Here is a 23,812-nt window from a genome sequence, read left to right as displayed (position 1 = left end):
ACACCTTCTGTAGAATGATCCATATAGGCCTAAGTGCTGTTACTCACCCCCTTCTGTAGAATGACCCATATAGGCCTAAGTGCTGTTACTCACCACCTTCTGTAGAATGACCCATATAGGCCTAAGTGCTGTTACTCACCCCCTTCTGTAGAATGACCCATATAGGCCTAAGTGCTGTTACTCACCACCTTCTGTAGAATGACCCATATAGGCCTAAGTGCTGTTACTCACCCCTTCTGTAGAATGACCCATATAGGCCTAAGTGCTGTTACTCACCACCTTCTGTAGAATGACCCATATAGGCCTAAGTGCTGTTACTCACCCCTTCTGTAGAATGACCCATATAGGCCTAAGTGCTGTTACTCACCCCCTTCTGTAGAATGACCCATATAGGCCTAAGTGCTGTTACTCACCCCCTTCTGTAGAATGACCCATATAGGCCTAAGTGCTGTTACTCACCACCTTCTGTAGAATGACCCATATAGGCCTAAGTGCTGTTACTCACCCCCTTCTGTAGAATGACCCATATAGGCCTAAGTGCTGTTACTCACCACCTTCTGTAGAATGACCCATATAGGCCTAAGTGCTGTTACTCACCACCTTCTGTAGAATGACCCATATAGGCCTAAGTGCTGTTACTCACCACCTTCTGTAGAATGACCCATATAGGCCTAAGTGCTGTTACTCACCACCTTCTGTAGAATGACCCATATAGGCCTAAGTACTGTTACTCACCACCTTCTGTAGAATGACCCATATAGGCCTAAGTGCTGTTACTCACCACCTTCTGTAGAATGACCCATATAGGCCTAAGTGCTGTTACTCACCCCCTTCTGTAGAATGACCCATATAGGCCTAAGTGCTGTTACTCACCACCTTCTGTAGAATGACCCATATAGGCCTAAGTGCTGTTACTCACCCCCTTCTGTAGAATGACCCATATAGGCCTAAGTGCTGTTACTCACCACCTTCTGTAGAATGACCCATATAGGCCTAAGTGCTGTTATTCACCACCTTCTGTAGAATGACCCATATAGGCCTAAGTGCTGTTACTCACCACCTTCTGTAGAATGACCCATATAGGCCTAAGTGCTGTTACTCACCACCTTCTGTAGAATGACCCATATAGGCCTAAGTGCTGTTACTCACCACCTTCTGTAGAATGACCCATATAGGCCTAAGTGCTGTTACTCACCCCCTTCTGTAGAATGACCCATATAGGCCTAAGTGCTGTTACTCACCCCCTTCTGTAGAATGACCCATATAGGCCTAAGTGCTGTTACTCACCCCCTTCTGTAGAATGACCCATATAGGCCTAAGTACTGTTACTCACCACCTTCTGTAGAATGACCCATATAGGCCTAAGTGCTGTTACTCACCCCTTCTGTAGAATGACCCATATAGGCCTAAGTGCTGTTACTCACCCCCTTCTGTAGAATGACCCATATAGGCCTAAGTGCTGTTACTCACCCCCTTCTGTAGAATGACCCATATAGGCCTAAGTACTGTTACTCACCACCTTCTGTAGAATGACCCATATAGGCCTAAGTGCTGTTACTCACCCCCTTCTGTAGAATGACCCATATAGGCCTAAGTACTGTTACTCACCCCCTTCTGTAGAATGACCCATATAGGCCTAAGTACTGTTACTCACCCCCTTCTGTAGAATGACCCATATAGGCCTAAGTACTGTTACTCACCCCCTTCTGTAGAATGACCCATATAGGCCTAAGTGCTGTTACTCACCCCCTTCTGTAGAATGACCCATATAGGCCTAAGTACTGTTACTCACCACCTTCTGTAGAATGACCCATATAGGCCTAAGTGCTGTTACTCACCCCCTTCTGTAGAATGACCCATATAGGCCTAAGTGCTGTTACTCACCCCCTTCTGTAGAATGACCCATATAGGCCTAAGTACTGTTACTCACCCCCTTCTGTAGAATGACCCATATAGGCCTAAGTACTGTTACTCACCCCCTTCTGTAGAATGACCCATATAGGCCTAAGTACTGTTACTCACCCCCTTCTGTAGAATGACCCATATAGGCCTAAGTGCTGTTACTCACCACCTTCTGTAGAATGATCCATATAGGCCTAAGTGCTGTTACTCACCACCTTCTGTAGAATGACCCATATAGGCCTAAGTACTGTTACTCACCACCTTCTGTAGAATGACCCATATAGGCCTAAGTACTGTTACTCACCACCTTCTGTAGAATGACCCATATAGGCCTAAGTACTGTTACTCACCCCCTTCTGTAGAATGACCCATATAGGCCTAAGTACTGTTACTCACCCCCTTCTGTAGAATGACCCATATAGGCCTAAGTGCTGTTATTCACCACCTTCTGTAGAATGACCCATATAGGCCTAAGTGCTGTTACTCACCACCTTCTGTAGAATGACCCATATAGGCCTAAGTGCTGTTACTCACCCCCTTCTGTAGAATGACCCATATAGGCCTAAGTGCTGTTACTCACCCCCTTCTGTAGAATGACCCATATAGGCCTAAGTACTGTTACTCACCACCTTCTGTAGAATGACCCATATAGGCCTAAGTACTGTTACTCACCACCTTCTGTAGAATGACCCATATAGGCCTAAGTGCTGTTACTCACCACCTTCTGTAGAATGACCCATATAGGCCTAAGTGCTGTTACTCACCACCTTCTGTAGAATGACCCATATAGGCCTAAGTGCTGTTACTCACCCCTTCTGTAGAATGACCCATATAGGCCTAAGTGCTGTTACTCACCCCTTCTGTAGAATGACCCATATAGGCCTAAGTGCTGTTACTCACCCCTTCTGTAGAATGACCCATATAGGCCTAAGTACTGTTACTCACCACCTTCTGTAGAATGACCCATATAGGCCTAAGTGCTGTTACTCACCCCCTTCTGTAGAATGACCCATATAGGCCTAAGTGCTGTTACTCACCCCCTTCTGTAGAATGACCCATATAGGCCTAAGTGCTGTTACTCACCCCTTCTGTAGAATGACCCATATAGGCCTAAGTACTGTTACTCACCACCTTCTGTAGAATGACCCATATAGGCCTAAGTGCTGTTACTCACCCCTTCTGTAGAATGACCCATATAGGCCTAAGTACTGTTACTCACCCCCTTCTGTAGAATGACCCATATAGGCCTAAGTACTGTTACTCACCCCTTCTGTAGAATGACCCATATAGGCCTAAGTACTGTTACTCACCCCCTTCTGTAGAATGACCCATATAGGCCTAAGTGCTGTTACTCACCCCTTCTGTAGAATGACCCATATAGGCCTAAGTACTGTTACTCACCACCTTCTGTAGAATGACCCATATAGGCCTAAGTGCTGTTACTCACCCCCTTCTGTAGAATGACCCATATAGGCCTAAGTGCTGTTACTCACCCCTTCTGTAGAATGACCCATATAGGCCTAAGTGCTGTTACTCACCCCCTTCTGTAGAATGACCCATATAGGCCTAAGTACTGTTACTCACCCCTTCTGTAGAATGACCCATATAGGCCTAAGTACTGTTACTCACCCCCTTCTGTAGAATGACCCATATAGGCCTAAGTGCTGTTACTCACCACCTTCTGTAGAATGATCCATATAGGCCTAAGTGCTGTTACTCACCACCTTCTGTAGAATGACCCATATAGGCCTAAGTACTGTTACTCACCACCTTCTGTAGAATGACCCATATAGGCCTAAGTACTGTTACTCACCACCTTCTGTAGAATGACCCATATAGGCCTAAGTACTGTTACTCACCCCCTTCTGTAGAATGACCCATATAGGCCTAAGTACTGTTGACCCATACTCACCCCCTTCTGTAGAATGACCCATATAGGCCTAAGTGCTGTTATTCACCACCTTCTGTAGAATGACCCATATAGGCCTAAGTGCTGTTACTCACCACCTTCTGTAGAATGACCCATATAGGCCTAAGTGCTGTTACTCACCCCCTTCTGTAGAATGACCCATATAGGCCTAAGTGCTGTTACTCACCCCCTTCTGTAGAATGACCCATATAGGCCTAAGTACTGTTACTCACCACCTTCTGTAGAATGACCCATATAGGCCTAAGTACTGTTACTCACCACCTTCTGTAGAATGACCCATATAGGCCTAAGTGCTGTTACTCACCACCTTCTGTAGAATGACCCATATAGGCCTAAGTGCTGTTACTCACCCCCTTCTGTAGAATGACCCATATAGGCCTAAGTACTGTTACTCACCCCCTTCTGTAGAATGACCCATATAGGCCTAAGTACTGTTACTCACCCCCTTCTGTAGAATGACCCATATAGGCCTAAGTGCTGTTACTCACCACCTTCTGTAGAATGACCCATATACGCCTAAGTGCTGTTATACTCACCCCCTTCTGTAGAATGACCCATATAGGCCTAAGTGCTGTTACTCACCCCCTTCTGTAGAATGACCCATATAGGCCTAAGTACTGTTACTCACCCCCTTCTGTAGAATGACCCATATAGGCCTAAGTGCTGTTACTCACCACCTTCTGTAGAATGACCCATATAGGCCTAAGTGCTGTTACTCACTTCTGTAGAATGACCCATATAGGCCTAAGTGCTGTTACTCACCCCCTTCTGTAGAATGACCCATATAGGCCTAAGTGCTGTTACTCACCACCTTCTGTAGAATGACCCATATAGGCCTAAGTGCTGTTACTCACCACCTTCTGTAGAATGACCCATATAGGCCTAAGTGCTGTTATTCACCACCTTCTGTAGAATGACCCATATAGGCCTAAGTGCTGTTACTCACCACCTTCTGTAGAATGACCCATATAGGCCTAAGTGCTGTTACTCACCACCTTCTGTAGAATGACCCATATAGGCCTAAGTGCTGTTACTCACCCCTTCTGTAGAATGACCCATATAGGCCTAGAATGACCCCATATAGGCCTAAGTGCTGTTACTCACCACCTTCTGTAGAATGACCCATATAGGCCTAAGTGCTGTTACTCACCACCTTCTGTAGAATGACCCATATAGGCCTAAGTACTGTTACTCACCACCTTCTGTAGAATGACCCATATAGGCCTAAGTGCTGTTACTCACCCCCTTCTGTAGAATGACCCATATAGGCCTAAGTACTGTTACTCACCACCTTCTGTAGAATGACCCATATAGGCCTAAGTGCTGTTACTCACCACCTTCTGTAGAATGACCCATATAGGCCTAAGTACTGTTACTCACCACCTTCTGTAGAATGACCCATATAGGCCTAAGTGCTGTTACTCACCCCCTTCTGTAGAATGACCCATATAGGCCTAAGTGCTGTTACTCACCACCTTCTGTAGAATGACCCATATAGGCCTAAGTGCTGTTACTCACCACCTTCTGTAGAATGACCCATATAGGCCTAAGTGCTGTTACTCACCCCCTTCTGTAGAATGACCCATATAGGCCTAAGTACTGTTACTCACCACCTTCTGTAGAATGACCCATATAGGCCTAAGTGCTGTTACTCACCACCTTCTGTAGAATGACCCATATAGGCCTAAGTGCTGTTACTCACCCCCTTCTGTAGAATGACCCATATAGGCCTAAGTGCTGTTACTCACCACCTTCTGTAGAATGACCCATATAGGCCTAAGTGCTGTTACTCACCACCTTCTGTAGAATGACCCATATAGGCCTAAGTGCTGTTACTCACCACCTTCTGTAGAATGACCCATATAGGCCTAAGTGCTGTTACTCACCACCTTCTGTAGAATGACCCATATAGGCCTAAGTGCTGTTACTCACCACCTTCTGTAGAATGACCCATATAGGCCTAAGTGCTGTTACTCACCCCCTTCTGTAGAATGACCCATATAGGCCTAAGTGCTGTTACTCACCCCCTTCTGTAGAATGACCCATATAGGCCTAAGTGCTGTTACTCACCACCTTCTGTAGAATGACCCATATAGGCCTAAGTGCTGTTACTCACCACCTTCTGTAGAATGACCCATATAGGCCTAAGTGCTGTTACTCACCCCCTTCTGTAGAATGACCCATATAGGCCTAAGTGCTGTTACTCATTGAAGATATTTACATTATGTATTTATTTACAGCCGTATCGATCGGCTGACAGATGTCAGTGTGATCAATCACTGAGCAATTTCATCAAGGTTTTAGGGAGGGAGCATGGGGGGGGGGGGGGGGGGTCTGATTAAACGTGGCTTCTTCCTCGAACAGATGATCGTGAACCATGAGTGTGTGTGTGTGTGTGTGTGTGTGTGTGTATGTGTGTGTGTGTGCCTGCCTGTGCGTCTATCAGTGCGTGTGTGCGTCTCATGTGTGAAGGATAGGAAGTGTGCTCACTTCCTGGACAGAGTAGAGACAGGGAGACTTGACTGCCGATTTAGCATTGGGCCACAGGAGAGGCATTTATATTGTAGGAAACAGGGCCTGACTAAACGCTGTCATAAGTAATAACCTGGGTGAAATCATAACCGATCCCTCTGGGTATAATGAATGAAGCAGGGCCTGATGGGTGGGGATGGAAGAGATGGGATTTAGCTGAGCTAGCATTGCCCCGGGTTACCTCTAAATCACAGAGAGACAGACGATCAAATCAACTGAACTAACACTGGCTGTTTTGACTTGAAACAGGTCTATACATCACATCAAACTGAAAGTCATCAAGTAAGAAGAGAGGGGGCTGCCGAGGAGAGGAGAGGGGGCTGCCGAGGAGAGGAGAGGGGCTGCCGAGGAGAGGAGAGGGGGCTGCCGAGGAGAGGAGAGGAGGCTGCCGAGGAGAGGAGAGGAGGCTGCCGAGGAGAGGAGAGGGGGCTGCCGAGGAGAGGGGCTGCCGAGGAGAGGAGAGGGGGCTGCCGAGGAGAGGAGAGGGGGCTGCCGAGGAGAGGAGAGGGGGCTGCCGAGGAGAGGAGAGGAGGCTGCCGAGGAGAGGAGAGGGGGCTGCCGAGGAGAGGAGAGGAGGCTGCCGAGGAGAGGAGGCTGCCGAGGAGAGGAGGCTGCCGAGGAGAGAGAGGGGCTGCCGAGGAGAGGAGAGGGGCTGCCGAGGAGAGGAGAGGGGGCTGCCGAGGAGAGGAGAGGGGGCTGCCGAGGAGAGGAGAGGGGCTGCCGAGGAGAGGAGAGGGGGCTGCAGAGGAGAGGGGGCTGCAGAGGAGAGGAGAGGGGGCTGCCGAGGAGAGGGGGCTGCCGAGGAGAGGAGAGGGGCTGCCGAGGAGAGGAGAGGGGGCTGCCGAGGAGAGGAGAGGGGCTGCCGGATGGAGAGGGGGCTGCCGGATGGAGAGGGGGCTGCCGAGGAGAGGAGAGGGCGCTGCCGGATGGAGAGGGGGCTGCCGAGAAGAGAAGAGAGGAGGCTGCCGAGGAGAGGAGAGGGGGCTGCCGAGGAGAGGAGAGGGGCTGCCAGAGACCGGAGAGGGGGCTTCCGAAGAGAGGAGAGGAGAGGGGGCTGCCAGAGACCGGAGAGGGGGCTGCCAGAGACCGGAGAGGGGGCTGCCAGAGACCGGAGAGGGGGCTGCCAGAGACCGGAGAGGGGGCTGCCAGAGCGGAGAGGGGGCTGCCAGAGACCGGAGAGGGGGCTGCCAGAGACCGGAGAGGAGGCTGCCAGAGATCAGAGAGAGGCTGCCGAGAAGAGGAGGCTGCCGAGAAGAGGAGAGGGGGCTGCCAGAGACCGGAGAGGGGGCTGCCAGAGACCGGAGAGGGGGCTGCCAGAGACCGGAGAGGGGGCTGCCAGAGCGGAGAGGGGGCTGCCAGAGACCGGAGAGGAGGCTGCCAGAGATCAGAGAGAGGCTGCCGAGAAGAGGAGGCTGCCGAGAAGAGGAGAGTGGGCTGCCAGAGACCGGAGAGGGGGCTGCTAGAGTCCGGAGAGGAGGTTGCCGAGGAGAGGGGGCTGGAGAGGAGAGACTGCTGAAGATGGAGACAGATTCCGATTTACCACAACCTCCTCTCTATATTTACCACTACCTCCTCTCCCCTCTCTATATTTACCACTACCTCCTCTCTATATTTACCACTACCTCCTCTCTATATTTACCACTACCTCCTCTCTCCTCTCTATATTTACCACTACCTCCTCTCCCCTCTCTATATTTACCACTAGCTCCTCTCCCCTCTCTATATTTACCACTACCTACTCTCTATATTTACCACTACCTACTCTCTATATTTACCACTACCTCCTCTCCCCTCTCTATATTTACCACTACCTCTCTATATTTACCACAACCTCCTCTCTATATTTACCACTACCTCCTCTCTATATTTACCACTACCTCCTCTCTATATTTACCACTACCTCCTCTCTATATTTACCACTACCTCCTCTCTATATTTACCACTACCCCCTCTCTATATTTACCACTACCTCCTCTCTATATTTACCACTACCTCCTCTCTATATTTACCACTACCTCCTCTCTATATTTACCACTACCTCCTCTCTCCTCTCTATATTTACCACTACCTCTTCTCTATATTTACCACTACCTCCTCTCTCCTCTCTATATTTACCACTACCTCCTCTCTCCTCTCTATATTTACCACTACCTCCTCTCTCCTCTCTATATTTACCACTACCTCCTCTCTATATTTACCACTACCTCCTCTCTATATTTACCACAACCTCCTCTCTATATTTACCACAACCTCCTCTCTATATTTACCACAACCTCCTCTCTATATTTACCACTACCTCCTCTCTACATTTACCACTACCTCCTCTCCCCTCTCTATATTTACCACTACCTCCTCTCCCCTCTCTATATTTACCACTAGCTCCTCTCCCCTCTCTATATTTACCACTACCTCCTCTATATTTACCACTACCTCCTCTCTATATTTACCACTACCTCCTCTCTATATTTACCACTACCTCCTCTCTATATTTACCACTACCTCCTCTCTATATTTACCACTACCTCTGTATATTTAACACTACCTCCTCTCTCCTCTCTATATTTACCACTACCTCCTCTCTATATTTACCACTACCTCCTCTCTATATTTACCACTACCTCCTCTCTATATTTACCAGTACCTCTCCACTCCTCTCTATATCCACCACTACCTCCTCTCTATATTTACCACTACCTCCTCTCTATATTTACCACTACCTCTGTATATTTACCACTACCTCCTCTCTCCTCTCTATATTTACCACAACCTCCTCTCTATATTTACCACTACCTCCTCTCTATATTTACCACTACCTCCTCTCTATATTTACCACTACCTCCTCTCTATATTTACCACTACCTCCTCTCTATATTTACCACTACCTCTCTATATTTACCACTACCTCCTCTCCCCTCTCTATATTTAACACTACCCCCTCTCTATATTTACCACTAGCTCCTCTCCCCTCTCTATATTTACCACTACCTCATCTCTCCTCCTCTCTATATTTACCACTACCTCCTCTCTATATTTACCACTACCTCCTCTCTATATTTACCACTACCTCCTCTCCCCTCTCTATATTTACCACTACCTTCTCTCCCCTCTCTATATTTACCACTACCTCCTCTCTCCTCCTCTCTATATTTACCACTACCTCCTCTCTATATTTACCACTACCTCCTCTCTATATTTACCACTACCTCCTCTCTCCTCCTCTATATTTACCACTACCTCCTCTGTATATTTACCACTACCTCCTCTCCCCTCTATATTTACCACTACCCCCTCTCTATATTTACCACTACCTCCCCTCTCTATATTTACCACTACCTCCTCTCTATATTTACTACTACCTCCTCTCTATATTTACCACTACCTCCTCTCTCCTCCTCTATATTTACCACTACCTCCTCTCTACATTTACCACTACCTCCTCTCCCCTCTCTATATTTACCACTACCTCCTCTCCCCTCTCTATATTTACCACTACCTCCTCTCTCCTCCTCTATATTTACCACTACCTCCTCTCCCTCCTCTATATTTACCACTACCTCCTCTCCCCTCTCTATATTTACCACTACCTCCTCTCCCCTCTCTATATTTACCACTACCTCTTCTCTATATTTACCACTACCTCTTCTCTATATTTACCAGTACCTCTCCACTCCTCTCTATATCCACCACTACCTCCTCTCTATATTTACCACTACTCCTCTATATTTACCACTACCTCCTCTCTATATTTACCACTACCTCCTCTCTATATTTACCACTACCTCCTCTCTACATTTACCACTACCTCCTCTCTACATTTACCACTACCTCCTCTCTACATTTACCACTACCTCCTCTCTATATTTACCACTACCTCCTCTCTATATTTACCACTACCTCTTCTCCCTCTCTATCCCTCCCCCACCTATGCTGTACATCAAGTTATTAGCTTGTCAGTTGTCCCAAAAAAAACAGTGTCCCAAAAAATACACAGTGTGTGTGTGTGTGTGTGTATTCTAGAATCTGGTACCTCATATTTCTGTTTTTTGATTTCACAAAAACAAGTGTCTCCTGATACAAGCGCACGTCGCTTCAATTTTATTGTGAGGAAAAATATGGCCACTACATATACAAAAAGTGTGTGGACACCCCTTCAAATGTGTATTCGGCTATATCAACCACACCCGTTGCTGACAGGTGTATACAAATCGAGCACACAGCCATGCAATCTCCATAGACAAACATTGCCAGTAAAATGGCGTTACTGAAGAGCTCAGTGACTTTCAACGCAGCACCTTCATTGGATGCCACCTTTCCAACAAGTCAGTTCCGTCAAATTTCTGCCTGCCCTGGTAAGTGCTGTTATTGTCAAGTGGAAACGTCTAGGAGCAACAACGGCTCAGCCGCGAAGTGGTAGGCCACACAAAAGTGCGTAGCACATAAAAAAATGGTCCTCGGTTGCAACACTCACAGAGTTCCAAACTGCCTCTGGAAGCAACGTCAGCACAATAACTGTTTGTCGGGTACTACATGAAATGGTTTTCCATGGCCTCACCGAGCAGCCTGACCGAGCAGCCTCACAAAAGCCTAAGTTAATCAATGCCTCGGCTGGAGTGTCGTCTGGTGTAATTCTCGCCGCCACTGGACTCTGGAGCATTGGAAACACGTTCTCTGGAGTGATGAATCACGCTTTACCATCTGGCAGTCTGATGGACAAATCTGGGTTTGGCCGATGCCAGGAGAAGGCTGCCTGCCCCAATGCATAGTGCCAACTGTAAAGTTTGGTGGAGGAGGACTAAATGGTCTAGGGCTGTTTTTCATGGTTCGGGCCCCTTAGTTCCAGTGAAGGGAAATCTTAACGCTGCTGCATTCCATGACATTCTAGATGATTCTGTGCCTCCAACTTCGTGGCAGCAGTTTGGGGAAGGCTCTTTCCTGTTTCAGCATGACAATGCCCCCGTGCACAAAACAAGGTCCATACAGTAATGGTTGAGATCGGTGTGGAAGAACTTGAATGGCCTGCACAGAGCCCTGACCTCAATGAACTCTGACTGTTATAGCCAGGCCAAATCGCCCAACATCGGTACCCCATTAATGCCATTATTTTTTACATGTGTGTATTGTTTTGAGTTGTTAGATGCTACTGCACTGTTAAACATAAGCATTTTGCTACACCCTCAATAACACCTGCTAAATACGTGTATGTGGTTTCCAACATCTAGTGGAAAGCCTTCCCAGAAGAGTGGAGGCTGCTATGGCAGCAATGTCCAACATCTAGTGGAAAGCCTTCCCAGCAGAGTGGAGGCTGTTATAGCAGCAATGTTCCAACATCTAGTGGAAAGCCTTCCCAGAAGAGTGGAGGCTGCTATGGCAGCAATGTTCCACCATCTAGTGGAAAGCCTTCCCAGAAGAGTGGAGGCTGTTATAGCAGCAATGTTCCAACATCTAGTGGAAAGCCTTCCCAGAAGAGTGGAGGCTGTTATAGCAGCAATGTTCCACCATCTAGTGGAAAGCCTTCCCAGAAGAGTGGAGGCTGTTATAGCAGCAATGTTCCAACATCTAGTGGAAAGCCTTCCCAGAAGAGTGGAGGCTGCTATAGCAGCAATGTTCCAACATCTAGTGGAAAGCCTTCCCAGAAGAGTGGAGGCTGTTATAGCAGCAATGTTCCTACATCTAGTGGAAAGCCTTCCCAGAAGAGTGGAGGCTGTTATAGCAGCAATGTTCCAACATCTAGTGGAAAGCCTTCCCAGAAGAGTGGAGGCTGTTATAGCAGCAATGTTCCTACATCTAGTGGAAAGCCTTCCCAGAAGAGTGGAGGCTGCTATAGCAGCAATGTTCCAACATCTAGTGGAAAGCCTTCCCAGAAGAGTGGAGGCTGTTATAGCAGCAATGTTCCTACATCTAGTGGAAAGCCTTCCCAGAAGAGTGGAGGCTGTTATAGCAGCAATGTTCCAACATCTAGTGGAAAGCCTTCCCAGAAGAGTGGAGGCTGTTATAGCAGCAATGTTCCAACATCTAGTGGAAAGCCTTCCCAGAAGAGTGGAGGCTGTTATAGCAGCAATGTTCCTACATCTAGTGGAAAGCCTTCCCAGAAGAGTGGAGGCTGTTATAGCAGCAATGTTCCAACATCTAGTGGAAAGCCTTCCCAGAAGAGTGGAGGCTGATATAGCAGCAATGTTACACCATCTAGTGGAAAGCCTTCCCAGCAGAGTGGAGGTTGTTATAGCAGCAAATTAATAATGATTTTGGAATGAGATGTTCGACGAGCAGGTGTCCAGACTTTTGTTCATGTATTGTATGTATTTAAATTTTTTCATTCTATAAAACATGATTTATGACATAAGTGTTTTGCAAATCAATTTGACAGGTTTAAGAATGGAATAATGTGTTTTCTCTGTGATATATGATGTTAGGCAGCTGTTTTCCTCCCGACAGCCTACTAAACGCTACCTTTGAACGGAATGGGATGAAATGAGTTCTCGACTCCTGTTTCCCCCCTGAATGTATAGCTGCCGACACAGCATTGCCATTCTCATACGTACTGTACATTTTGTGCCTAAAGATAAAGAAAATGGGAAAGGGGTGATACCCTAGTCAGTTGTACAACTGAATGCATTCAACTGAAATGTGTGCTCCGTATTTAACCCGACCCCTCTGAGTGAGCGATTTATGGGAGGGGGGGTTGCCTTAATCAACATCCACGTCTTCGGCGCCCGAGGAACAGTGGGTTAACTGCCTTGTTCAGGGGTAGAATTACAGATTTTTTTTACCTTGTCAGCTCGGGGATTCGATCCAGCAACCTTTTGGTTACTGGCACAACGCTCTAACCACTAGGCTACCTGCCGTCTTGACACGCTCGAAATAGAGGGATATATAGAATAGTGAAGAAATCAAAACGATGAAATAACACACATATGGATTCATGTAGTAACCAAAAAAAAAAGTGTTAAAAAAAAAAAAAAAAAAAACTTTTTTTTTTTTTTTTATATATTTGAGAATCTGCCTTTTGCTTTGCAAATACGTTGAAGAATCTGAAATATATTTCGATTTGTTTAACACTTTTTTGGTTACTACATGATTGGTGTTTTCATAGTTTTGATATCTTCACTATTATTCTACAACGTAGAAAATAGTAAAAATAAATAAAAAAATGAGTAGGTGTAGGCCCTAGGACCATGCCCCAGGACTACCTGACATGATGACTCCTTGCTGTCCCCAGTCCACCTGGCCGTGCTGCTGCTCCAGTTTCAACTGTTCTGCCTGTGATTATTATTATTTGACCATGCTGGTCATTTATGAACATTTGAACATCTTGGCCATGTTCTGTTATAATCTCCACCCGGCACAGCCAGAAGAGGACTGGCCACCCCACATAACCTGGTTCCCCTCTAGGTTTCTTCCTAGGTTCTGGCCTTTGTAGGGAGTTTTTCCTAGCCGCCGTGCTTCTACACCTGCATTGCTTGCTGTTTGGGGTTTTAGGCTGGGTTTCTGTACAGCACTTTGAGATATCAGCTGATGTACGAAGGGCTATAATAAATACATTTGATTTTGATTTGTGTGTGTAACCTTTTGCCTGGTACTGTATTTTCTTGAGACAACAAACAAAACAAACAATCAATGAAATGGTGTCTTTTCAAACAATTATATTCTCTCGTACTGGAGCTATATATTATTAAACCTTTATTTAACCAGGAAGGGCTCATTGAGATTAAAAATCTCTTTTTCAAGAGCGTCCCGGCCAAGATAGGCAGCACCAAGTCATTACAACAATTACAGACAAACATGAAAAACCACAAGTAATCTAGTAAACACCATAGAATTCAAAAGAGTCTAAAACAGCAAATTAAAAACATTGACTGGTCAGGGAATCAGCCTCAAAATCCTTCATCAGTGATTTAAAAACACCAATCAGGACAAGTTCTTCCAGTTTAAAAGTATTTTGTAAGGTGTTCCAAGACGATGGCGCAGAGGACATATAAGCCCTTTTACCAAATTCAGTTGGGACATTTGGAACAGTTAGCAGGATAAAGTCCAGCGAACGAAGAGAGTACCCACCACATTTCTGAACAATAATAATGCACAAATAAAAAGGTAGTAAACCCAAAATGGCTTTGTAAATAAAAGTATACCAGTGACTGAGCCTACGAGTGACTAGAGAAGGCCAGCCAACCCTGGTATACAAAGTGCAGTGGTGCGTAAGGGTTTTGCAGTTTAAAATAAATCTCAAAGTGCCATGGTAAAGGGTGTCAATTGATACCAAACACTGAGCAGAAGCATTCATATATAAAATATCACCAGAGTCTAGTAAAGGCATAAATGTAGCTGATACTATCCTCCTTCTGGCTTCATAAGAAAAACCTTATTCCTAAAATAAAATAAAATCCCAATTTCAGCTTCAATTTTTTTTGTAAGTTGTTGAATACGCAATTTATAAAAGAGAGAGGTCATTCATCAATTAAAATTCCAAGATATTTATATGAGGTTACAGTCTCAATCCCCTGATAGGTAATAAGTAATAGGTGAAAGGTTCAGAGGTCTATTTCTTGCTTTAGAAAACACCATTAGTTTAGTCAGTATTGAAGATACGCTTCAATTGACAAAAGGTATGTCGAACAGTAATAAAATAATAAAATGCATTTTGCATGTTCTAAGAAGCTTTTTCGTAAGAGACGAGGCACAACAGTAAATAACAGTATTAATCACTTAATTTAGTATTAAAGACTTTATAAGCCAATTGACTGTCAAGTAAATAACAGGATCATCAGCATTAAAACAGGATGTTAGAAGAACAAACAGCTGTAGAGAGAACGACACACCGCTCCTTTAAAATCAGTTGATGACTAGACTTTATAAACCAATCGACTGTCAAGATGTCAACCCGTCTTTTATAAAAGGAATTGGGTGTCCACATCACCAACAAACTAACATGGTACAAGCACACCAAGACAGTCGTGAAGAGGGCACGACAACACCTATTACCCCTCAGGAGACTGAGGCAGATGGATCCCATTTTCCCTAGTGACGGTTAGCTAGATAGCAGGCAAATTGATCCCATTTTCCCTAGTGACGGTTAGCTAGATAGCAGGCAAATTGATCCCATTTTCCCTAGTGACGGTTAGCTAGATAGCAGGCAAATTGATCCCATTTTCCCTAGTGACGGTTAGCTAGATAGCAGGCAAATTGATCCCTTTTTTCCCTAGTGACGGTTAGCTAGATAGCAGGCAGGTGCTGGTGTTGCGTTTATTTGGAGGTTCTCTCTGACTGGTCTGCTGTAGCCTGGTCCCAGATGGGTAAGGGTTGTCTTGCCAACTCATATTGTGATCGTCGGCAAGAGAGCACAAAAGATTTGGGACCAAGCAAGAACTGTAGCTACAGCAACAAGACAGGACAGGTGCCAACTGGCGACAGATAAGAGAGAGAGACAGAGACACAGGCAGACAGAGACAGACAGGCAGACAGAGACAGAGAGAGGGAGAGAGAGATGAGTAGAGGATGGTGAGTTTGCCACTAGATAAGACAGACAGAGACAGACAGAGACACAGGCAGACAGATGAGTAGAGGATGGTGAGTTTGCCACTAGATAAGACAGATAGAGACACAGGCAGACAGAGACACAGGCAGACACACAGGCAGACAGAGACAAAGGGAGGGAGAGACAGAGAGATGAGTAGAGGATGGTGAGTTTGCCACTAGATGAGACAGACAGAGACACAGGCAGACAGAGACACAGGCAGACAGAGACAGAGAGAGAGAGAGAGAGAGAGACAGAGAGACGAGTAGAGGATGGTGAGTTTGCCACTAGATAAGACATACAGAGACACAGGCAGACAGAGACACAGACAGACAGAGAGATGAGTAGAGGATGGTGAGTTTGCCACTAGATAAGACAGACAGACACAGGCAGACAGAGACACAGACAGACATAGACAGAGAGATGAGTAGAGGATGGTGAGTTTGCCACTAGATAAGACAGACAGAGACACAGACAGACAGAGACAGAGAGATGAGTAGAGGATGGTGAGTTTGCCACTAGATAAGACAGACAGAGACACAGGCAGACAGAGACACAGACAGACAGAGACACAGACAGACAGAGACAGAGAGAGAGAGAGAGAGAGACAGAGAGATGAGTAGAGGATGGTGAGTTTGCCACTAGATAAGACAGACAGAGACACAGGCAGACAGAGACACAGACAGACAGAGACACAGACAGACAGAGACAGAGAGATGAGTAGAGGATGGTGAGTTTGCCACTAGATAAGACAGACAGAGACACAGGCAGACAGAGACAGAGATGAGTAGAGGATGGTGAGTTTGCCACTAGGATAAGACAGACAGAGACACAGGCAGACAGAGACACAGACAGACAGAGACACAGACAGACAGAGACAGAGAGAGAGAGAGAGAGAGACAGAGAGATGAGTAGAGGATGGTGAGTTTGCCACTAGATAAGACAGACAGAGACACAGGCAGACAGAGACACAGACAGACAGAGACACAGACAGACAGAGACACAGACAGACAGAGACACAGACAGACAGAGAGATGAGTAGAGGATGGTGAGTTTGCCACTAGATAAGGCAGACAGAGACACAGGCAGACAGAGACAGAGAGAGAGAGACAGAGAGATGAGTAGAGGATGGTGAGTTTGCCACTAGATAAGACATACAGAGACACAGGCAGACAGAGACACAGACAGACAGAGAGACAGAGACAGACAGAGAGACAGTAGAGGATGGTGAGTTTGCCACTAGATAAGACAGACAGAGGATGGGCAGACAGAGACACCACTAGATACAGACAGACAGAGACAGAGATGACAGGATGGTGAGTTTGCACTAGATAAGACAGACAGAGACACAGGCAGACAGAGACAGAGAGATGAGTAGAGGATGGTGAGTTTGCCACTAGATAAGGCAGACAGAGACAAAGGGAGGGAGAGACAGAGAGAGAGAGAGAGAGAGAGAGAGAGAGAGAGATGAGTAGAGGATGGTGAGTTTGCCACTAGATAAGGCAGACAGAGACAAAGGGAGGGAGAGACAGAGAGAGAGAGAGAGAGACAGAGAGATGAGTAGAGGATGGTGAATTTGCCACTAGATAAGACAGACAGAGACACAGGCAGACAGACACAGACAGACAGAGACAAAGGGAGGGAGAGACAGAGAGATGAGTAGAGATGAGTAGAGGATGGTGAGTTTGCCACTAGATAAGACAGACAGAAACACAGGCAGACAGAGACACAGACAGACAGAGACAAAGGGAGGGAGAGACAGAGAGAGAGAGAGAGAGAGAGAGATGAGTAGAGGATGGTGAGTTTGCCACTAGATAAGGCAGACAGAGACACAGGCAGACAGAGACAGAGAGAGAGAGAGAGAGACAGAGATGAGTAGAGGATGGTGAGTTTGCCACTAGATAAGACATACAGAGACACAGGCAGACAGAGACACAGACAGACAGAGACACAGACAGACAGAGACACAGACAGACAGAGACACAGGCAGACAGAGACACAGGCAGACAGAGACAAAGGGAGGGAGAGACCGAGAGAGAGAGAGAGACAGAGAGATGAGTAGAGGATGGTGAGTTTGCCACTAGATAAGGCAGACAGAGACACAGGCAGACAGAGACAGAGAGAGAGAGAGAGAGAGAGACAGAGAGACGAGTAGAGGATGGTGAGTTTGCCACTAGATAAGACAGACAGAGACACAGGCAGACAGAGACACAGACAGACAGAGACACAGACAGACAGAGACAGAGAGATGAGTAGAGGATGGTGAGTTTGCCACTAGATAAGGCAGACAGAGACACAGGCAGACAGAGACAGAGAGATGAGTAGAGGATGGTGAGTTTGCCACTAGATAAGACAGACAGAGACACAGGCAGACAGAGACACAGACAGACATAGACAGAGAGATGAGTAGAGGATGGTGAGTTTGCCACTAGATAAGACAGACAGAGACACAGGCAGACAGAGACAGAGAGATGAGTAGAGGATGGTGAGTTTGCCACTAGATAAGACAGACAGAGACACAGGCAGACAGAGACACAGACAGACAGAGACAGAGAGATGAGTAGAGGATGGTGAGTTTGCCACTAGATAAGACAGACAGAGACACAGGCAGACAGAGACAGAGAGATGAGTAGAGGATGGTGAGTTTGCCACTAGATAAGACATACAGAGACACAGGCAGACAGACACAGACAGACAGAGACAAAGGGAGGGAGAGACAGAGAGATGAGTAGAGATGAGTAGAGGATGGTGAGTTTGCCACTAGATAAGGCAGACAGAGACACAGGCAGACAGAGACAGAGAGACAGAGAGAGAGAGACAGAGAGATGAGTAGAGGATGGTGAGTTTGCCACTAGATAAGACATACAGAGACACAGGCAGACAGAGACACAGGCAGACAGAGAGAGAGAGAGAGAGAGAGACAGAGAGATGAGTAGAGGATGGTGAGTTTGCCACTAGATAAGACAGACAGAGACACAGGCAGACAGAGACAGACAGACAGACATAGACAGAGAGATGAGTAGAGGATGGTGAGTTTGCCACTAGATAAGACAGACAGAGACACAGGCAGACAGAGACAGAGAGATGAGTAGAGGATGGTGAGTTTGCCACTAGATAAGACAGACAGAGACACAGGCAGACAGAGACACAGACAGACAGAGAGATGAGTAGAGGATGGTGAGTTTGCCACTAGATAAGACAGACAGACACAGGCAGACAGAGACACAGACAGACATAGACAGAGAGATGAGTAGAGGATGGTGAGTTTGCCACTAGATAAGACAGACAGAGACACAGACAGACAGAGACAGAGAGATGAGTAGAGGATGGTGAGTTTGCCACTAGATAAGACAGACAGAGACACAGGCAGACAGAGACACAGACAGACAGAGACACAGACAGACAGAGACAGAGAGAGAGAGAGAGAGAGACAGAGAGATGAGTAGAGGATGGTGAGTTTGCCACTAGATAAGACAGACAGAGACACAGGCAGACAGAGACACAGACAGACAGAGACACAGACAGACAGAGACACAGACAGACAGAGACACAGACAGACAGAGACAGAGAGATGAGTAGAGGATGGTGAGTTTGCCACTAGATAAGACAGACAGAGACACAGGCAGACAGAGACAGAGATGAGTAGAGGATGGTGAGTTTGCCACTAGGATAAGACAGACAGAGACACAGGCAGACAGAGACACAGACAGACAGAGACAAAGGGAGGGAGAGACAGAGAGAGAGAGAGAGATGAGTAGAGGATGGTGAGTTTGCCACTAGATAAGACAGACAGAGACAAAGGGAGGGAGAGACAGAGAGATGAGTAGAGGATGGTGAGTTTGCCACTAGATAAGACAGACAGAGACACAGACAGACAGAGACACAGACAGACAGAGACAGAGAGATGAGTAGAGGATGGTGAGTTTGCCACTAGGATAAGACAGACAGAGACACAGACAGACAGAGAGATGAGTAGAGGATGGTGAGTTTGCCACTAGGATAAGACAGACAGAGACACAGGCAGACAGAGACAGAGAGATGAGTAGAGGATGGTGAGTTTGCCACTAGGATAAGACAGAGACACAGGCAGACAGAGACAGAGAGATGAGTAGAGGATGGTGAGTTTGCCACTAGGATAAGACATCCAATAAGGCAGCTCTCTCATCACTGAGTGCATCCAGGTCTTCGCTGGGCTGTATGGCCTGGTAAATGATCTATCAAATTACATTTGATTAGTCACTTGTGCCGAATACAACCATACAGTGTAATGCCGACTTACAAGCCCTTAAACCAACAAAGCAGTTAAAATAAATATATATATACACACAGATTATTTTTAAATACAGATAAGAATTAGAAAATAAAGTAACAAGTAATTAATTAAAGAGCGTTAGTAAAAATAACAATAGTGAGACTAGATGCAGGGGTGTACCGGTACAGAGTCAATGTGCGGGGGGCACCATTTAGTTGAGGTAATATATAGATATAGGTAGAGTTCTTAATACGACTATGCATAGATGTTAAAACAAAGATTAGCAGTGGTGTAAAAGAGGGGGAGAGGGCAATAGTCTGGCAAGCCCTTTGATTAGGTGTTCAGGAGTCTTATGGCTTGGGGGGGGTAGAAGCTGTTTTGAAGCCTCTTGGACCTAGACTTGGCGCTCCGGTACCGCTTGCCTTGCGGTAGCAGAGAGAACAGGCGATGATTTAGGTGGCTGGAGTCTTTCACAATTCTTAGGGCCTTCCTCGGACACCGCTTGATATAGAGGTCCTGGATGGCAAGAAGCATGGCACCAGTGATGTACTGGGCCGTACGCACTACCCCTCTGTAGTGCCTTGCGGTCGGAGGCAGAGCAGTTGCCATACCAGGCAGTGATGCAACCAGTTAGGATGCTCTCGATGGTGCAGCTGTAGAACATTTTGAGGATCTGAGGACCCATGCCAAATCTTTTCAGTCTCCTGAGGGGGAATAGGTTTTGTCGTGCCCTCTTCACAACTGTCTTGGTGTTTTTGGACCATGTACCAAGGAACTTGAAGCTCTAAACCTCCTCCACTGCAGCCCCGGCGATGAGAATGGGGGTGTGCTTGGTCCTCTTTTTTCCTGTAGTCCACAATCATCTTTGTCTTAATCACGTTGAGGGAGAGGTTGTTGTCTTGGCACCACACGGCCAGGTTTATGACCTCCTTCCTATAGGCTGTCTATTCATTGTCAGTGATCAGGCCTACCACTGTTCTGTCATCGGCAAACTTAATTATGGTGTTGGAGTTGTGCCTGGCCGTTCATTCATGAGTGAACAGGGAGTACAGGAGGGGACTGAGCACGCACCCCTGAGGGACCCCTGTGTTGAGGACCAGCGTGGTGGATGTGTTACCTAGGTGTTTAATCCCAGGGTCCTTAGATTACTGATGAGCTTTGAGGGCACTGTGGTATTGAATACTGAGCTGTAGTCAATGAATAGCATTCTCACATAGGTGTTCCTTTTGTCCAGGTGGGAAAGGGCAGTGTGGAGTGCAATAGAGATTGCATCATCTGTGGATCTGTTGGGGCGGTATGCAAATTGGAGTGGGTTTAGGGTTTCTGGGATAATGGTGTTGATGTGAGCCATGACCAGCCTTTCAAAGCACTTCATGGCTACGGATGTGAGTGCCACAGGTCTGTAGTCATTTAGGCAGGTTACCTTGGTGTTCTTGGGCACAGGCACTATGGTGTTCTTCTTAAAACATGTTGATATTACAGACTCGGACAGGGAGAGGTTGAAAATGTCAGTGAAGACACTTGCCAGTTGGTCAGCGCATGCTCGCAGTACACATCCTGGTAATCCGTACGGCCCTGCGGCCTTGTGACTGTTGACCTGTTTAAAGGTCTTAATCACATCAGAGAGCGTGATCACAGTCTTCCGGAACAGCCGGTGCTCTCATGCATGTTGTTTCAGTGACATTTGCCTCAAAGCTAGCATATAAGTAGTTTAGCTCTTCTGGTAGGTTTGTGTCACTGGGCAGCTCTCGGCTGTGCTTCCCTTTGTAGTCTGTAATGGTTTGCAGGCCGTGCCACATCCGACGAGCGTCAGAGCCGGTGTAGTACGATTCTATCTTAGTCCTGCATTGACGCTTTGCCTGTTTGATGGTTCGTCGTAGGGCATAGCGGAATTTCTTATTAGCTTCCAAGTTTCAGTCCCACTCCTTGAAAGCGGCAGCTCTACCCTTTAGCTCAGTGTGGGTGTTGCCTGTAATCCATGGCTTCTGGTCGGGGTATGTACGTACAGTCACTGTGGGGACGACGTCATCCTAGACACCATTGAGTTTCAGACAGTAAAGAGGCTAGTCCCCAGAGTAAGTTATTCACAATTTACAGATTCATGAGTTATTTAATCTGTCGTTGTTGTTGTTTTTTTACCAGCGATTTGTAAGACCTAAATATTAATAGGGGAAGACAGACAGTGATAAATGTAATCAGTTTGTCACTTCAAAACTATTTTTTATTTTTAAAAAAAGGTAACATTTCACTGATAATACACAGCTAAAAGTACAGCGTCTGCTGTATAACGGTTGCGGTCTTTAGAGAGGCAGATTGTAACTGACTCCGTATGAACGGTTCATTGGTCTGAACATTGTCATTGTTCAGATCATTGTCTGAACCAGACTAGATCACTACAGCCCTGTGGTTTATGCCAATCTGACTGGTATATTCATGGATACTAAAAACATGAACCTAGCACCAGACTAGATCACTACAGCCCTGTGGTTTATGCCAATCTGACTGGTATATTCATGGATACTAAAAACATGAACCTAGCACCAGACTAGATCACTACAGCCCTGTGGTTTATGCCAATCTGACTGGTATATTCATGGATACTAAAAACATGAACCTAGCACCAGACTAGATCACTACAGCCCTGTGGTTTATGCCAATCTGACTGGTATATTCATGGATACTAAAAACATGAACCTAGCACCAGACTAGATCACTACAGCCCTGTGGTTTATGCCAATCTGACTGGTATATTCATGGATACTAAAACATGATTAGTTTAATAGTGGTTCTTAAAACCAGATGCTGATTTTGTGTGTGTGTGTGTGTGTGTGTTTATTTTATTTTAATTTTACCTTTATTTAACTAGGCAAGTCAGTTAAGAACAAATTCTTATTTTCAATGACGGCCTAGGAACAGTGGGTTAACTGCCCGTTCAGGGGCAGAACGACAGATTTGTACCTTGTCAGCTCTGGGATTTGAACTTGCAACCTTCCGGTTACTAGTCCAACGCTCGAACCACTAGGCTACCCTGCTGTTTAAACGGATGGGGCCAGAGAAAAGGATTTTATTTTTCAGATGTCCTTGAACCCAAACGGTCCACCTGATGACTATATTTTAGAAGGTGGGGTTAAAGGTTAAAAACCAAGAACATTATTTTCTTACCTTGTTGCAGAACAAATGAAGAGCTGTGAAGTCCCATCTCTTGGCATGAGCGACATTGTACTTCAATATGGCATTCTTAAAAACGGGGACACCAATAAAAGTCATTAAAAACAATGTTCAGTAGAGGGACGCGCGTGCTTTCTTTTTTGTTTGTTTGTTTTTTGGCAGTAAGTATCTTTGCCTTGATATCTGGGATCTTGGTGCCATCTCATGGCCGATTCGGGTAATAACATGTATTATTTATACAATAATGGATTTGATAGATAGGTCCTCTCTTTGATAACACAGTGGATAGGCATTTTAACACCACATAAAACATCCTCTCTCAATAATAATACTAATAATATCTAATATTGATGCATCTGGTCAACAATAGATACTGTACATGTTGAATACATTGCTTGATGCAATGTAAATAGTAAATAATAATAATTAATTAATTGTAATTATTTCCCCACTAGGGCCTATTTATTGCCTTACCTCCCTACTCTTCTACATTTTGCACACACTGTACATAGATCTTTCT

At 46.0% G+C, this 23,812-nt stretch overlaps 1 protein-coding gene across 1 annotated transcript in view; it reads right to left on the bottom strand.

The window, feature by feature from the left end:
* Positions 1-23,812, bottom strand: part of LOC115123785 (germ cell nuclear acidic protein-like) — a gene marked incomplete at its 3' end in the record, with an annotated part of 49,436 nt that overhangs the window by 7,583 nt on the left and 18,041 nt on the right. The window contains exon 8 of the mRNA XM_029653144.2: positions 23,287-23,361. Within this exon, the coding sequence (XP_029509004.2) occupies positions 23,287-23,361 (75 nt within the window). The remainder of the gene's footprint in view (positions 1-23,286; positions 23,362-23,812) is intronic.

This window comes from Oncorhynchus nerka, unplaced genomic scaffold (genome assembly GCF_034236695.1).
Source record: "Oncorhynchus nerka isolate Pitt River unplaced genomic scaffold, Oner_Uvic_2.0 unplaced_scaffold_1630, whole genome shotgun sequence".
NCBI lineage: Eukaryota > Metazoa > Chordata > Actinopteri > Salmoniformes > Salmonidae > Oncorhynchus > Oncorhynchus nerka.
The sequence above is the reverse complement of the archived record's forward strand: the minus strand, read 5'-3'. Positions and strand labels throughout refer to the sequence as shown.